The sequence below is a fragment of the Aotus nancymaae genome, unplaced genomic scaffold, assembly GCF_030222135.1.
Source record: "Aotus nancymaae isolate 86718 unplaced genomic scaffold, 86718_ANA_hifiasm-v0.15.2.pri h1tg000089l, whole genome shotgun sequence".
Classification (NCBI taxonomy): domain Eukaryota; kingdom Metazoa; phylum Chordata; class Mammalia; order Primates; family Aotidae; genus Aotus; species Aotus nancymaae.
The window spans coordinates 27,118,055-27,135,216 of NW_026988504.1; the positions used below are offsets into that span (position 1 = coordinate 27,118,055).

The 17,162-nt window shown below is 45.2% G+C and overlaps 2 protein-coding genes across 6 annotated transcripts in view; both read left to right on the forward strand.

Moving 5' to 3' along the window:
• The window catches only part of MED1 (mediator complex subunit 1), a 49,298-nt gene extending 39,270 nt beyond the window's left edge, over positions 1-10,028 (forward strand). Inside the window, exons 15-17 of one of the 2 annotated variants that reach the window (XM_064369470.1) lie at positions 337-432; positions 550-655; positions 3,631-10,028. In XM_064369470.1, coding sequence (XP_064225540.1) covers positions 337-432; positions 550-655; positions 3,631-6,880 — 3,452 coding nt within the window. In that variant the 3' untranslated portion in view covers positions 6,881-10,028. The remainder of the gene's footprint in view (positions 1-336; positions 433-549; positions 656-3,630) is intronic. The other variant, XM_012451940.3, reaches the window with a different exon arrangement.
• Positions 10,029-11,781: 1,753 nt separating this feature from the next.
• FBXL20 (F-box and leucine rich repeat protein 20) overlaps positions 11,782-17,162 on the forward strand; it is a 110,918-nt gene continuing 105,537 nt past the window's right edge. For 3 of the 4 annotated variants that reach the window (XR_010339815.1, XR_010339816.1, XM_012451937.2), the window contains exon 1: positions 11,782-11,842. Coding sequence is in view for 2 of the 4 variants with exons in the window: in XM_012451937.2 (XP_012307360.1) it covers positions 11,795-11,842 (48 nt within the window). In the remaining 2 variants the exon portion in view is untranslated. Of the gene's footprint in view, positions 11,843-12,426; positions 12,670-17,162 lie in introns of those variants that run through there. The other variant, XM_012451938.2, reaches the window with a different exon arrangement.

Genomic DNA, 17,162 nt, shown 5'->3' on the forward strand with positions numbered 1-17,162 from the left:
AGACAGAGTCTCGCTCTGTTGCCCAGGCTGGAGTGCAGTGGCACCATCTTGGCTCACCGCAATCTCTGTCTCCGGGTTCAGGCAATTCTTGTGCCTCAGCCTCCCGAGTAGCTAGGATAACAGGCATGTGCTACCACACCCAACTAATTTTTGTATTCTTAGTAGAGACAGGCTTTCACCATGTTGGCCAGGCTGGTCTTGAACTCCTGACCTCAGGTGATCTGCCTCCCTCAGACTCCCAAAGTGCTAGGATTATAGGTGTAAGCCACTGTCCCTGGCCTGTGTGAAGTCTTATATTTGGCTGATTGTTTTATGATCTTTCTCTTTGCCTTTTAGATTCTCCTGGGCTCCTCCAATTTGAAGTGTGTCCTCTCTCAGAGTCTCGTTTCAGCGTATCTTTTCAGCACCCTGTGAATGACTCCCTGGTGTGTGGTGAGTTGTGTGGGTGGCTAACACGTCTTTAATGGAGCAGTTTGGTCCCTAGGTCTTTTTTGTAAAGTCAGAAGCTAAATCTATCTCAAATAATTTTCTGTATATTTTGTCTTTCAGTGGTAATGGATGTGCAGGACTCAACACATGTGAGCTGTAAACTCTACAAAGGGCTGTCGGATGCACTCATCTGCACAGATGACTTCATTGCCAAAGTTGTTCAAAGGTAGCCTTGGCCCTTTTTCAGCTAAGTCCCATTTAGAGATGGATAAAGAATATTGTTGGGCCAGGTGCAGTGGCTCACACCTGTAATGCCAGCACTTGGGGAGGCTGAGGCAGGCGGATTATGAGGTCAAGAGGTTGAGACCATCCTGGCCAACGTGGTGAAAGCCCGTCTCTACTAAGAATACAAAAATTAGCTGGGCATGGTGGCAGGTGGCTGTAGTCCCATCTACTTGGGAGGCTGAGGCCGTAGAATTGCTTGAACACGGAAGGTGGAGGTTACAGTGTGCCAAGATCACGCCACTGCACTCCAGCCTGGTGACAGAGCGAGACTAGGTTTAAAAAAAAAAAAAAAGAATGTTGTTTTCAGTATTAGCATGAATTTCAAATAAAGGAGCAATTTAGTTATTGCTTTGATTTCACTCTTCTCTGCTTTTGGATTCAAAGTAATCTGAACTTTTTTTTTTTTTTTTCTTTTTTCTAGACAGAGTCTCTCTCTGTTGCCCAGGCTGGAGTGCAGTGTTGCAATCTTGGCTCACTGTAATCTCTGTCTCCGGGTTCAAGCAATTCTTGTGCCTCAGCCTCCCGAGTAGCTAGGATAACAGGCATGTGCTACCACACCCAACTAATTTTTGTATTTTTAGTAGAGACAGGGTTTCATCATCTTGGCCAGGCTGGTCTTGAACTCCTGACCTCAGGTGATATGCCCGCCTTGGCCTCTCAAAGTACTGGGATTACACGGGTGAGCCATTGCACCTGGCTAGCTTTGTTTCATTTAAAAATAATATTACTATGAGAGTAATAGGAAGTAAAGTAGGTAACTTCAGGCCTGGAATTATGGTACTTTAAGGCAGGAGAGAGCCATAATAAAATACATAAGATATTTTTCTCACCTATCCTATGTGCCAATTCTTAACATATATAACATTTTTATCTTTTTTTTTATTATTTTTTTAAATTTTGAGGCAGAGTTTATTGCCCAGGCTGGACTGCAGTTACATGATGACGGCTCACTGCAGCCTCGACTTCCCAGTTTCAGGTGATCCTGCCACATAAGCCTCCTGAGTAGCTGAGACTGCAGGTGTAATAAGCCACTGGGTCCACTGGGCCAGATTTTACAACTTAAATGTTAGGCTGTGCGTGGCAGCCACCTGTAATCCAGCACTTTGAACTTGGGAGGTGGAGGTTGCAGTGAGCTGAGATTGCGCCACTCCACTCCAGCCTAGTCGACGGAGTGAGATCCCATCTGAAAACAAACAAACAAAAACACCAACTTAAATGTTATATGGGAGATACTTAAGCCAGTCTGCATCCCAGAACCATTAATATGTAATTTTTTGAGATTTTTCTACAGCCAGGTCTGGCAGCCTGTTTTTGTAAATAAATTTTATTGGAACACTGCCGTTCATTTAAATATCTGTGGCAGCTTTGTAGCTAATATTGCAGAGTAAGTGGACAGGAAGCATATGACCTACAAAGCCTAATGGACTATGTGGTCTTATAAGAAAAGTTTGCTGGCAGGGTACAATAGCTCACACCTGTAATCCTAGCACTTTGGGAGGCCAAGGCGGGTGGATCATCTGAGGTCAGGATTTCGAGACCAGCCTGACCAACATGGAGAAACCCCATCTCTACTAAAAACACAAAATTAGTCAGGCATGGTGGCGCATGCCTGTAATCTCAGATATTTGGGAGGCTGAGGTAGGAGAATCCCTTGAACCCAGGAAATGGAGGCTGCAGTGAGCTGAGATCAAGCCATTCTACTCTAGCCTGGACAACAAGAGCGAAACTTCATCTCAAAAAAGAAAAAAGAAAAATATGCTGACATATGTTCCAGAGCAAAACATTTGCAAACTGAGGTTTATGAATATAAATTTATCTGGAAAATAAAAAGTGCTTTGCTTTATAATAAACAAGATTTCATTCCTGAAATAGCACTTTTTATAACAGTTGTAGCTTTGGGATGATCTAGGCCATTAAGGTTTAGAACTTGATGGGTCAAGAGATTTTTCTAATGATTCCTTAATTAAAATAAGTTATATATTCCTGTAATTATCATACAAATCCCCCAGAGGAAGACATTTTTTTTCTTTTTTTTGAGACAGAGTCTCACATGGTTGCCCAGGCTGGAGTACAGTTGCATGATCTTGGCTCACTGCAACCTCTGCCTCCCAGGTTCAAGCGATTCTCCTGCCTCAGCCTCCTGAGTAGCTGGGATTACAGGCACCCACCACCATGCCCTGCTAATTTTTTGTTTTTAGTAGAGATGGGTTTCACTATGTTGGGCAGGCTAGTCTTGAATGCCTGACTTCGTGATCTGCCCGCCTTAGCCTCCCAAAGTGCTGGGATTACTGGTGTGAGTCACTGCACCCGGCCTCCTTTTTTTCACTTTGAGACAAAGTCTCCCTCTGTCACCCAGGCTGGAGTGCAGTGGCATGATCTTGGCTCACTACAACCTCAGCCTCCTGGGTTCAAGTGATTCTCCTGTCTCCTCTTCCTGAGTAGTTGGGATTGCACGTGTGTACCACTACGCCTGGCTAATTTTTTGTATTTTTAGTAAAGACAGGGTTTCACCATGTTGGCCAGGCTGGTCTCAAACTCCTGACCCCAAATGATGCACCCCCTCAGCTTCCCAAAGTGCTGGGATTACAGGCCTGAGCCACTGCGCCCGCCCTAAGGAGATATTTTCTTACTGAGTTCCATTATTACCAATTTTCTTTTAGTTCAGTTTGAAATCCAATTATTTGGACTCTTGATTATAGTTGCTTTTGTTGTGTGACTCTTATTAAGAGGTTGACAATTTCATTTTGGCTTAGATTTTTTGAATGAATTTACCCAAAGCTCTGGTATTTGATGGAACTATTATTTACCCTACCTGAAAACTGCTTACTGCAAAACTCTTATGTTGTATCTAAATCTCAGGTCTCATTCAGCAGCTATTGCAATGTTAACTTTGTTTTCTTCTATCTTATCTTGCAGATGTATGTCCATCCCTGTGACGATGAGGGCTATTCGGAGGAAAGCTGAAACCATTCAGGCCGACACCCCAGCACTGTCCCTCATTGCAGAGACAGTTGAAGACATGGTGAAAAAGAACCTGCCCCCGGCTAGCAGCCCAGGGTATGGCATGACCACAGGCAACAACCCAATGAGTGGTACCACTACACCAACCAACACCTTTCCGGGGGGTCCCATTACCACCTTGTTTAATATGAGCATGAGCATCAAAGATCGGCATGAGTCGGTGGGCCATGGGGAGGACTTCAGCAAGGTGTCTCAGAACCCAATTCTTACCAGTTTGTTGCAAATCACAGGGAACGGGGGGTCTACCATTGGCTCGAGTCCGACCCCTCCTCATCACACGCCGCCACCTGTCTCTTCGATGGCCGGCAACACCAAGAACCACCCGATGCTCATGAACCTTCTTAAAGATAATCCTGCCCAGGATTTCTCAACCCTTTATGGAAGCAGCCCTTTAGAAAGGCAGAACTCCTCTTCTGGCTCACCCCGGATGGAAATATGCTCGGGGAGCAACAAGACCAAGAAAAAGAAGTCATCACGATTACCACCTGACAAACCAAAGCACCAGACTGAAGATGACTTTCAGAGAGAGTTATTTTCAATGGATGTTGACTCACAGAACCCTATCTTTGATGTCAACATGACAGCTGACACACTGGATACGCCACATATCACTCCAGCTCCAAGCCAGTGTAGCACTCCCCCAGCAACTTACCCACAACCAGTACCTCACCCCCAACCCAGTATTCAAAGGATGGTCCGACTGTCCAGTTCAGACAGCATTGGCCCAGATGTAACTGACATCCTTTCAGACATTGCAGAAGAAGCTTCTAAGCTTCCCAGCACTAGTGATGATTGCCCAGCCATTGGCACCCCTCTTCGAGATTCTTCAAGCTCTGGGCATTCTCAGAGTACCCTCTTTGACTCTGATGTCTTTCAAACTAACAATAATGAAAATCCATACACTGATCCAGCTGACCTTATTGCAGATGCTGCTGGAAGTCCCAGTAGTGACTCTCCTACAAATCATTTTTTTCATGATGGAGTAGATTTCAATCCTGATTTATTGAACAGCCAGAGCCAAAGTGGTTTTGGAGAAGAATATTTTGATGAAAGCAGCCAAAGTGGGGATAATGATGATTTCAAAGGATTTGCATCTCAGGCACTAAATACTTTGGGGGTGCCAATGCTTGGAGGTGATAATGGGGAGACCAAGTTTAAGGGCAATAGCCAAGCTGACACAGTTGATTTCAGTATTATATCAGTAGCTGGCAAAGCTTTAGGCCCTGCAGATCTTATGGAGCATCATAGTAGTAGTCAGGGTCCTTTACTGGCCACTGGGGACTTAGGGAAAGAAAAGACTCAAAAGAGGGTAAAGGAAGGCAGTGGCACCAATAATAGTACTCTTTCAGGGCCAGGATTAGACAGCAAACCAGGGAAGCGCAGTCGGACCCCTTCTAATGATGGGAAAAGCAAAGATAAGCCTCCAAAGCGGAAGAAGGCAGACACTGAGGGAAAGTCTCCATCTCATAGTTCTTCTAACCGACCTTTTACCCCTCCTACCAGTACAGGTGGATCTAAATCTCCAGGCAGTTCAGGAAGATCTCAGACTCCCCCAGGTGTTGCCACGCCACCCATTCCCAAAATCACTATTCAGATTCCTAAGGGAACAGTGATGGTGGGTAAGCCTTCCTCTCACAGTCAGTACACCAGCAGTGGTTCTGTGTCTTCCTCAGGCAGCAAAAGCCACCATAGCCATTCTTCCTCTTCTTCCTCATCTTCTGCTTCCACCTCAGGGAAGATGAAAAGCAGTAAATCAGAAGGCTCATCAAGTTCCAAGTTAAGTAGTAGTATATACTCTAGTCAGGGGTCTTCTGGATCTGGCCAGTCCAAAAATTCCTCGCAGTCTGGGGGGAAGCCAGGCTCCTCTCCTATTACCAAGCATGGACTGAGCAGCAGCTCTAGCAGCACCAAGATGAAACCTCAAGGAAAGCCATCATCACTTATGAATCCTTCTTTAAGTAAACCAAACATATCCCCTTCTCATTCAAGGCCACCTGGAGGCTGTGACAAACTTGCCTCCCCAATGAAGCCTGTTCCTGGAACTCCCCCATCCTCTAAAGCCAAGTCCCCTATCAGTTCAGGTTCTGGTGGTTCTCATATGTCAGGAACTAGTTCAAGCTCTAGCATGAAGTCATCTTCAGGGTTAGGATCCTCAGGCTCATTGTCCCAGAAAACTCCCCCATCATCTAATTCTTGTACGGCATCTTCCTCCTCATTTTCCTCAAGTGGCTCTTCCATGTCATCCTCTCAGAACCAGCATGGGAGTTCCAAAGGAAAATCTCCCAGCAGAAATAAGAAGCCGTCCTTGACAGCTGTCATAGATAAACTGAAGCACGGGGTTGTCACCAGTGGCCCTGGGGGCGAAGACCCAATGGATGGCCAGATGGGGGTGAGCACAAATTCTTCCAGCCATCCTATGTCCTCCAAACATAACATGTCAGGAGGAGAGTTTCAGGGCAAGCGGGAGAAAAGTGATAAAGACAAATCAAAGGTTTCCACCTCTGGGAGTTCAGTGGATTCTTCTAAGAAGACCTCAGAGTCAAAAAATGTGGGGAGCACAGGTGTGGCAAAAATTATCATCAGTAAGCATGATGGAGGCTCCCCCAGCATTAAAGCCAAAGTGACTTTGCAGAAACCTGGGGAAAGTAGTGGAGAAGGGCTTAGACCTCAGATGGCTTCTTCTAAAAACTATGGCTCTCCACTCATCAGTGGTTCCACTCCAAAGCATGAACGTGGCTCTCCCAGCCATAGTAAGTCACCAGCATATACCCCCCAGAATCTGGACAGTGAAAGTGAGTCAGGCTCCTCCATAGCAGAGAAATCTTATCAGAATAGTCCCAGCTCAGATGATGGCATCCGACCACTTCCAGAATACAGCACAGAGAAACATAAGAAGCACAAAAAGGAAAAGAAGAAAGTAAAAGACAAAGATAGGGACCGAGACCGGGACAAAGACCGAGACAAGAAAAAATCTCACAGCATTAAGCCAGAGAGTTGGTCCAAATCACCCATCTCTTCAGACCAGTCCTTGTCTATGACAAGTAACACAGTCTTATCTGCAGACAGGCCCTCAAGGCTCAGCCCAGACTTTATGATTGGGGAAGAAGACGATGATCTTATGGATGTGGCCCTGATTGGCAATTAGGAACCTTATTTCCTAAAAGAAACAGGGGCAGAGAAAAAAACTATTGATAAGTTTATAGGCAAACCGCTGTAAGGGGTGAGTCCGACAGGTCTGATTTGGTTAAGAATACTAAATGGCATGGCTTTGACACCTAGCTGGGTGAATTAGAAAGGCATATCCAGACCCTGTTAAAGAGACCACAGGGTTACCAAGAAGTCTTTGTTCCTGTGCCAGAAAGAAAAAGTTAAAATACTTGCTTAAGAAAGGGAAGCGGGGGTGGGAGGGATGTAGGGAGAGGGAAGGGCGGGAAACAGTTTTGTGGGAAATACTCACATATATTTTCTTCTCCCTTTTTCCATTTTTAGGCCATGTTTTAAACTCATTTTAGTGCATGTATATGAAGGGCTGGGCAGAAAATGAAAAAGCAATACATTCCTTGATGCGTTTGCATGAAGGTTGTTCAACTTTGTTTGGGGTAGTTGTCCATTTGAGTCATGGGCAAATGAAGGACTTTGGTCATTTTGGACACTTAAGTAATGTTTGGTGTCTGTTTCTTAGGAGTGACTGGGGGAGGGAAGATTATTTTAGCTATTTATTTGTAATATTTTAACCCTTTGTTTTTATACAGTGTTTTGTTCTAAATCTATGAGGTTTAGGGTTCAAAATGACGGGAGGTGGAAGAGCAAGGCTTATATGGTGGTAGGGAGCTTATAGCTTGTGCTAATACTGTAGCATCAAGCCCAAGCAGATTAGTCAGAGCCACCTTTAAAGTTAAATATAATAGAAAAACCAAAATGATATTTTTATTTTAGGATGTTTTAAATAGGGTTCAGAGATCATAGGAATATTAGGAGTTACCTCACTGTGGAGGTATTGATTTGTAATCTCATTTTCCTTTCAAAAAAAAAAAAGCTGGTGGCTTTTTGGGATGTAAACATGTTTTCAGATGCAGTAAGGTTTAGTGTAGGACAGCCTTCCTGACCCAATGGTATGAAAACCATTACAGAATTAATAGTTCTCCTGTTTCCACAACGTGCCAAAACTCTGCATCCCAGCATTTTGTTTGTTTGCAGGAGAACTGATGCCATTCCTAAGAGCTGGACTCATTGTTTCTCTTTATCACAAGGAGAAGGAGTCCAAACTTTAAATCACTCCAATGTATGCTCCCTGAGATAAAACAGTAAAAAATCTGCAGCCATAGTTCACTTAAAACAATTTCAAGCTCACTTGAAGTAATGGGGGCCTGGAATGCTGGGTGAGCATGAAGATAAACCCTTGCTACTATGTAGCAACCCAATTGGACCTTTTTGGAGAAATAGGTCTGAGTCTGGATTCTGGGGGACATCAATAAGAGCCCTTCACATAAAAATATAGAAATCCAGGAGACTGTTTTGAGTGCAACAGAAGTTCTCAGTATTTGGAGGGTCCTCTCAAAATTCTGCGGCCTTACTTTGATATTGACACCTGCACTGTGCCATTCCTGATGATTCCATTCAGGATCTGTATCAGCGGGATGGGGCCTGGTCCCCAGCACAACTCTTCTGGGTTAAAAAAAAAAAAAAGCCAGGTGATTCCTCTGTGTGTTATGTCATAAGTGGAGTGACTTCATCATATATGGAAGATTTCTATATTCAGCTCTTTCTGCAGGTTGGAGTCAGCATAGAGTTGGAAAATCAGCTTTGGCTTTCTTTCCTGTCTCATTTCCTCTAGTGTTCTCCCTTTTCTGGTCATCAGCTCTCAACAACTCTGCTACTTTTGTGTCCCAAGGTAATAAGATGTAGGAAACAAAACATTGCAAAGTGGAGCAAGAAAAGTTACTGGTTACCGTATCAGAGTCAAATGTCTTGGGTGACACTAACGAGGACATGGGCAGGTGATACCAGAGTGCTTTATCTTGTGATGTTGATACAGTAGCAGCCTCTCAGACATTCAGCCAGGTTCAATTTCTCACGGGTTTGTCACCTAGTTTTGAATCCTATCCCGTTGGTTTCTGCAGGAAAAAAGTTACGTGGTTTTTAAAATTTGTTCTGGGTGGGGAAAATCTTACTGGGAATGTACTGAATAGTATCGGGGCTCAGCTCCCCCAAGCAGGGCCAACAAATACCAAAATGAGTAAACTGGGAAGCTTTTCTCTCTTTCTGTCTTCATCCCAGATCAAAGAATCCCGAGTTAGGATCTGGATGAAGGATAAGCCCCTGAATTGTCGATGGGCTCACCCCCACACTGACCCAGCATCTGAACTTGCTTAACAGGGAGCCGGGGCTAAACTGCTTCACCCTGCCTGAGAACCAGGGAGCACTGCATTTCTCCACAGGGTGGAGGAGAAGAGGCAGAATAAACCAAGCCTGGGACACCTCCCTCCTGTCTAGGTGTACTCATTCTTCTGTTTCAAAAGAAGGCAAGGACATGAAGTCAACTTCTACCTATCTTCTGCTGCTGGTGTCTTATGTATTCTCAGTTTGACCTGATTCCTCTTCTGTCTTTTGGCTTAACATTAGGGGTTCTTGGTCATAACCTGCTCTGATGTACATGAAGATTTCAGGTTCAAAATCAATGTGTCTTAAAACAGAAGTATTTTAGCGGGTGGGGGGTGGGGTGGTGGAGACAAACACAGGATATAATTGCCAAAACCAGGCTTGAGGTTGGTGACTCTTGAAAGATTTTCCTTCTTCAGGCCTAGATGGAAAAATTAAGTGCAGCAATATCATGAATTCTCAGAAGCCCTTTCAGGGAGCCAGTGAGTCATATAGTATCCACAGTTGAGTCACTTAAAGATGTCAGTATGGGAAACATTATTCACAATCCTTGGGCAACCTAATTTTTTTTTCCTTCTCCCCTCCTCCCCTGCCCGCCATACATTTCGAGTTAGTTTTTGGCGGGGCAGGAAGTACTTAACAGCTCAGAAACTAGATTGGGAAACATGCTCAGCTATAAGAACTGAGCTTTAAATTTTAAGTTTAAAAATGTACATCAGGAGCAGCTGGGGAGGGTCGTTTTTTAAAAAGAAATCTTTCAAATTTGGTTTTCTGTGCATATGGCCGTTCTGTAAATACTTTGGGGTTTTTCATTTTTTTGAAAGTAGATTCAATCTGTTGTGGGATTTTTTTTCCCCCGAAACATTACAAAATAACCTGTTTATTTACATGCAAATAAACTTCTTTGATAAAAAGTAATGTGCCTGTGTGTAATAAAATTTTAGCCTTTGAATACTTTTTTGATTTGTTCAAAACTCCAGTGAATAAGAGTCAGTCAAAAGTAAATGTCTTCCCTGAGTACTACTTGAAATGGTCCACTGGAATGGATAATTGACCTGTGAAACTTGTCTTCATTCTGTTAATCTGTAGGCCAGTTTTTCTACCATTTGCCATTGTTATTCACCAAATGCATCAGTAGTTTTTGCTGGGAGAATACAGCTCTTAGATGAGACAGAATGAAAAGGCTTTTTTATTCCACTGGCTGAACTCAAGCAAAAACATTAAAAGTACCTGGGACAGAAGGAGAAGACAGACCTGGGATTATGGGTCTGAGAATGAGTTTTCTGTAGCTAGGTCCCTGGTTTTAGGACGCCTCCTCTAGGATTAAAAAAAAGGGGGGCCGGTAGTGGTGACTCACATGAGGCCTGTAATCTCAGCACTTTGGGAGGAGGCTGGAGGATCACTTGGGCCCAGGAATTGCAGATGAGCCTGGGCAACACAGGAAGACCCTGTCTCTACAAATGAAAAAAAGATCCCAGCATTCTGGGAGCGCAAGGTGGGCAGATTACCTGTAGTCAGGTGTTCCTGACCAGCCTGGCCAACAAGGCGAAACCCCGTCTCTACTTAGCTGGGCGGGGTGCTGCGTGCCTGTAATCCCAGTTACTTGGGACGCTTGAACCCGTGAGACGGAGGTTGCAGTGAGCCGAGATCGTGCCACTGCACTCCAGCCTAAGCGACAGAGCGACAGAGTTAAGACTCTTAGCTAAAAAAAAAAAAAAAAAAAAAAATTTTGTACAGTGCTTTAAGAGTTTGGTAATGTGCCTTCCAGCTAAAATGTGCCTATTCTTAAAGATCAACCGCACTTGTTGCTCTTGTTAATTTCTTAGATACATAACAAGTCAGTCGCTAAAACCATTAATTAAAAGGGGTGTGAGGAAGAACAAGTCATAACTGCTTTGGAAGCATACAATTAGCAGTGCTGCTGCTCCTGCCAGGACTGCTGGAATTTATTATACAGTTTCTAGTATTTCACGCTTAGGACATGATTTCGTAGTTTGTTGCTCTTTGAAGGGGCAATGAAGTACAAACCCTGGGTTATTCCTTCGTGGAAATTCGGTCATAAATTATGAGACCTTGAATACCAGAGTTGTTAAAACATAATATAATATGATGACACAGATCTGCTTCTATACAAGGAGCCCCGGAGCCTGATGAAGCGTTTCTACCGGGAAAATGCCCCCGCCTACTCGCTCACACACGCTCGTTTCTCCCGCCAAAGTGGCGTCAGGCTGAGGCTCTCACCAACCAGCGCCCTGATTGGCGGATGGGCAGGCGCTGCAGCCCATTGGGCGCCAGCGGCGGCCCAGCAAGGGAAGTCAAAGGCCCTTCGGCCTCGCCCGCCCCACCCCCACGGACACACGCCCCTCCCCAGGCCGTCGAAAGGGTTGCCGGGCTCCAGCCCAGCACCCATCCCAGACCCCGGCCCCAAGTGCCTCCCCGCAGCTATCCTGAGAGCAGGGCGGGCACTCGGCCTGCCGCTCAGCACAATCAGCCCCCGCCCTCCCAAGCCATGCACCAGGAGACACGCGTCCCGCAGCGGCCCCCCAGGCCTCCCTGCAGCACCCCGTAATGCAATCCACTGGGGCGGGGGAGGCGGCGGCGGCGGCGGCGGCAACCGCGGAGGCGGTGGCGGCGGCAGCCGCAGTGTCCCAATCTAGAGACATCCAGAAAGAGGAGGAAAATGGCTCCAAGCAGGGACCGCCTGCTGCACTTTGGGTTCAAGGCGACAGTGAGTGACAGGGGAAGGGAGCTGGGTGGCCGGGAAGGATGTATGTGCCTTACAGGCTCCTGGGGAACAAGTGACGAGGGATGGGGGGCGCGGGCAGAGGCTGAGTTCTGTGCAGGTGGCTGCGTGCCTATCTGCCTGCGGAGGGAGGAGAGGGGGACACGGGGCAGAAGAGGGGCCCCCGCGCAGAGTGCAGTCATGCTCTTTTCTCTCTCGCCGGTTCGCGAGCACGGGCGCACTGGCACCCACCCCACAGCCCCCCTTTTCCACACGCAAAGGCACTTCCCTGCCTCGCCTTCTCCTGATGGGTTCAGCTGCGTCGGAGGTGCTGGGGGTCGTGCCACCGCCGCCAAGCTCCGGCTGCTTCAGGGCGCACTGTCAGGGCCGGCCCCGGGTGGGGGAGGGGTGGTCTCGTGGCGCCGCCGCCGCCGCCGCGCTCCTCCCCCTCCTGCCCTTCCCCCTCCTCCTCCCAGGCTCTCCGAGGCCCGGGCGTCTCTGCCCAATGAGCAGCGGCGTTGCTGGCAGGTGGGGAGTGTTTTTGTTTTGGGTTGAAGTTGAGGCTGTGGAGAGAGCTGAGCTAGCGACGAGTAGTTGTCGCGGCCGCCAGCGCCGCGGGAGGTGGTGGAGGCCCCGTCGGAGCCGAGAGGTCTCTTGTTCTCGTCCAAAGGCCCCGACTTCGCCCCTCCGCCTCCTGGTCCCCGTCGCGGAACTCCCGGGCCTGCCCTGGGCCCCCGGTCTGTGCACTCCGCTCGCCGCAGCGCCCGGCCCGGGCCACATCCGCCGGCCCCATGAGGAGAGACGTGAACGGAGTGACCAAGAGCAGGTTTGAGGTGTGAGCTTGGGCTCGGGCGGCGTGAGGAGGGCGGGTCGCGCTCTCTCATCCCGAAACGTCCGCTCCGCACGGAGTCTCCTCCCTGGCGGGCGCCGCCACCCACCCACCGGCGGGGCTGCCAGACTCGGCTCCCTTTTCTCGCGACCTGAAAGCCCAGCGCAGCCTGGCGCCCCAGTCCCCTCGCCTGTTCGCCCCCCGTCTCTTCCCACCAGCAGGCCCCGGCGGGGGATTAGCTCGGGCGTCCTAATTCCCCCCATCCCCCAGAATCGCTCCGCTTTTCATTCTTTATACAACCCTTGGCTTGCCGCCTTCTACTCAACAGAAAAAGCATCACGGCTCCGGTCAGCAAGAGCCTGCTGCTTTTCTCGCTGCCACCTTCGTCGTGACGCGTTTGTTGTCTGTTGAGGGAGGAAATTAGAGGCTGGGGGCCATTTCTCCGAGTTTGAGACCTTGGTGCAACTAGGGAAGTGGGGGCAGTAGACTGGGATGATAGAGGCGACCACGGGTTTTCGGTGCTGTGTTTGGTTTGGGTATTGTTCTGATACTTCCTCTTCTTTCCCGTTTAGTCTGTACTTTTGTAGCTCATTGTTTCTGGGAACACTTGGATGTCTACATGCTTTGAGATTGGGACGAAAGTTCAGCAAATCCATTCCGGTCTGTCTTTTAGGAACTTTTTCTCCTCTAGCAAGGGAGGTTTACAGTCCTGGAATTGAGGAGTGGACGATCTTGAAAGCGTCTGTAGTGAGTAGTCACCGTGCAGGAAAGACATTCCATTGGGAAGCAAAGTATTGTAACTACTGGTGAATTACAATAGTATAACAGTATACTGGAAGGTTCTTTGAGGGGACAAGAGAAAGAAACTTCTACAGGAAGAGTAAATGTCACCTGGTCTTTTCTGGCAGAGAACCAGGCTGACCTGGTATCACTCACAGCTCGGTGGACAATCTCACTCGGTGTTTTTCTTCATCTCCATTTGAAAGATGAAATTGTAAGACGGCGAGAAAAAAGTTAAGAAACTCGACTACTAGGTACAGGGAGTGAAAAATTTTAAGGGTCGTCAGTTTATTCCTTGATTGTTTTTTTTTTAAGTTTCATGACTCCTTTTGTGCCACCTTGATTTCTTCTTATTAGAACGGGAAAATGATTTGAGTTGATCCATGAAGATCAAGATATTAAGTGTTCGGGATGAGTTTAAGTTCAGAGCTACAGTGTTACTGTTGCACGCGAGGAGTGGAGAAAATCAAAGAATTGGCCTTCTTAGAGTTTTAGTATTTAACTTGATCACGAGAAGAAAATACTATGGTAGATACTATTTGGTGTTTAATAGGACATTGGATGGCTCTAATGTACAGAGCCCCAGTAGGTTAATTTATGATGGTTTCATTTTCAGTACTACTTTAAAAATCTTGAAAGGGAGTTCCAGATTCTGAAGATTTGAGTTGGAGACAGTCTTTTGCCTATGGAATTATATCTTTATCAGTTTGCTGTTCATTTTAGGTTGAATAATTGTTGGCAAGTATTCTGTTGTATGTGCTTTAAAATTACGTTACTATTTTCTATTTTTATAATTCTTTTATATTTTAATTTACAATCTCTGTAGTGGTGACATACTATAATAAAATACTAAGAAAATTTGTTGCTTTATTAAGAGGTTTCTTTTTAACTTGACTGTGATGTAGCTGGCAGCTAAAGCTTTCTAAATAGGATCTGAGAAGGTTGAAAAAATATTAAGGAGGGAAATCCTTCTTGGACAAAAAGCTGTTCCCTTAGTGTGATGTGAAGTGTTCCATGCCAGAATACAGATGAGAATGGCTAGAAATGATATGTGTTAATGAAGTTAAATGAGTATTCTTAAAACCATTTACCTCTTTATGGACCTAATTTACAAGTAGTGAGAACAATTAGTAAATTGGCTTCTTAGGAAGTAGTAAACTTACTGCTAATTTGTTGAAAATATTTTGAATATTTACTTTCAATCAATAAAAGATAGGCAAATAAAGCAGATCTAAACCTTTACGTCAAATGATTTTTTTAAATCCTCAAGATTACAGTCTGCTTCTTAAAAGAACTGATAATTTGGCCCAGCGCGGTGGCTCACGCCTGTAATCCCAGCACTTTGGGAGGCCAAGGCGGGTGGGCGGATCACGAGGTTAGAAGTTCGAGACCAGCCTGACCAACATAGTGAAACCCCATCTCTACTAAAAATACAAAAATTATCTGGGCGTGGTGGCTCGAACCTGTAATTTCAGCTACTCAGGAGGCTGAGACAGGAGAATCGCTTAAACCCGGGAGGCGGATGTTGCAGTGAGCTGAGATTGTGCCACTGGGCAACAGAGTGAGACTCTGTCTGAAAACAAAACAAAACAAACAAACAAAAAATGATAATTTTACAACTGTAAGCAGATAGCAGGTATGTTACTGAGAATTTTTGTGGATGCATGAAATCTTTATATCACATAATAGCTAATTTCAAATTGTGACTGTAAAAGATTTATTTTTCTTGGATAAGATAACTGAAACTTAAGATTTTTAGTAGTTGATTCATTTAAATCCTTTTATAGTTATGCTTTCATATGTTGTAACTGGAGGCCACACACTTTAAATCTCCCTCTCTGGGTTAGAGCTATAGAAAGAAAAAAAAAACTGTTTAAGTTAAAACCGAGGGAGAGTACCTGTTAGCCAGATGTGTAGCACTCTTTACAATAGCCAAAGTAGATGACTACTGAATAAACAGTCTCGAAGATATTGAGAGATGTGGAAATTCATGTTCCTTGCTGTGTCACCTTGGCATTAAATGTATACATTAATAACCCTTGTAGGTTAACATAGTATGTGCTGAATTCTGTTAGTCACTTAATTAAAATTTGCTATTCAGATTTTTAATGATATTATTCATAGTGAACTTTGCAGCAAATTTTAGTAATTTTCTTTCAAATTTAATGATGGTTATTGAATACTTCCTGCATCCAGACATTGAGCCAGATGTTTTACCTCTGTTACTTCTAGTTTTACGATTCTGTTTTACATCTGAGGAAAGTGGAGGCCTGAGAGATTAAATAAGGTGTTCAAATTGCACAACTAGTAAGTGGGGGAGCCAGGATTTCCAATCTGCATTTTTTTTTTTGACTCCACTGTTATCCTGCTTTGTTTTTAGCATAACTAGCAAAAAGTCTATAAAATTTTTGGAAAAGACCTTTTCTGCAGTTCATCCAGTATATTTTATTTTTATATTTGTTACTCCTGGGCTCAAGCTATTGTCTCACTGGCCACCCAAAGTGTCGGAGTTATAGGTGTGATCACCACACCTGGCCACCTTCATTTTAAGTGCGATATCTGACATTATCTTAACGCTTAGTGAGATTAGTGTTTAAATATCTAGGCTAGCCCTTGAGTCCAAGCTTAGATTTATTTTAGATAAGCCTCTCCACTTTGTCATATTCTTAGTAGGTTCATTTTGTGGGTGTAGTATTGTTGGAGCAAAATTCTGTATTAATGGGTTTATTAAAAAGCCTAACATTAAAAAAGAATCATAGTGGTAACATTAACTGACATTCAGATATCATTTTACAGTTTAAACAGTGCCTAGAGATAAGGACCCATAAGTTAGAAAACGATATGCTCCAATTTGGGTATTTTGAATCCATGTTCATTATTCTTTTTCATTATACCTCACTGACTTTCTTACAAATCTGTAATGTTACATGCAACCTGTAACACTAGCATGTAATATTTGTTTGCCTACCTGCTTCATTTTATTTAAAGTAATGAAAATTTGCCTGGGTGTGGTGACTCACACCTATAATCCCAAAATTTTGGGAGGTCAAGGCGGGCAGATCACCTGAGGCCTCGAGTTGGACACCAGCCTGGCCAACGTGGTGAAACCCCGTCTCTACTAAAAATACAAAAATTAGCCAGACGTGGTGGTGTGTGTCTGTAGTCCCAGCTACTCCGGAGGCTGAGGCACAAGAATCACTTGAACCTGGGAAGCAGAGGTTGCAGTGAGCCAAGATCATTCCACTGTACTCCAGACTGGATGACAGAGTAAGACTCTGTCCCAAACAAACAAACAAAACAAACAAAAACCAAAAATCTTAAAATGCAGCATGACCAAAAGAGCACACTACATTGTGAATGAAGAGACCTGGATATTAGTTTATCTTAATTTTTGCCAGGAACTAACTTGTAACTTTGGTTATTTCTTTTTTTTGAGATGGAGTCTCACTCTGTTGCCAGGCTGGAGTGCAGTGGTGTGATATCCACTCAACGCAACCTCCACCTCCTGGGTTCAAGCAAATTTCCTGCCTCAGCTTACCAAGTAGCTGGGACTACAGGTGTGTGCCACCACGCCCAGCTAATTTTGTATTTTTAGTAGAGATGGGGTTTCACCATGTTGGCCAGGATGGCTTCAATCTCTTGACCTCTGATCTGCTTGCCTCAGCCTCCCAAAGTGCTGGGATTATAGGCGTGAGCCACCGTGCCCAGACTTTTTAA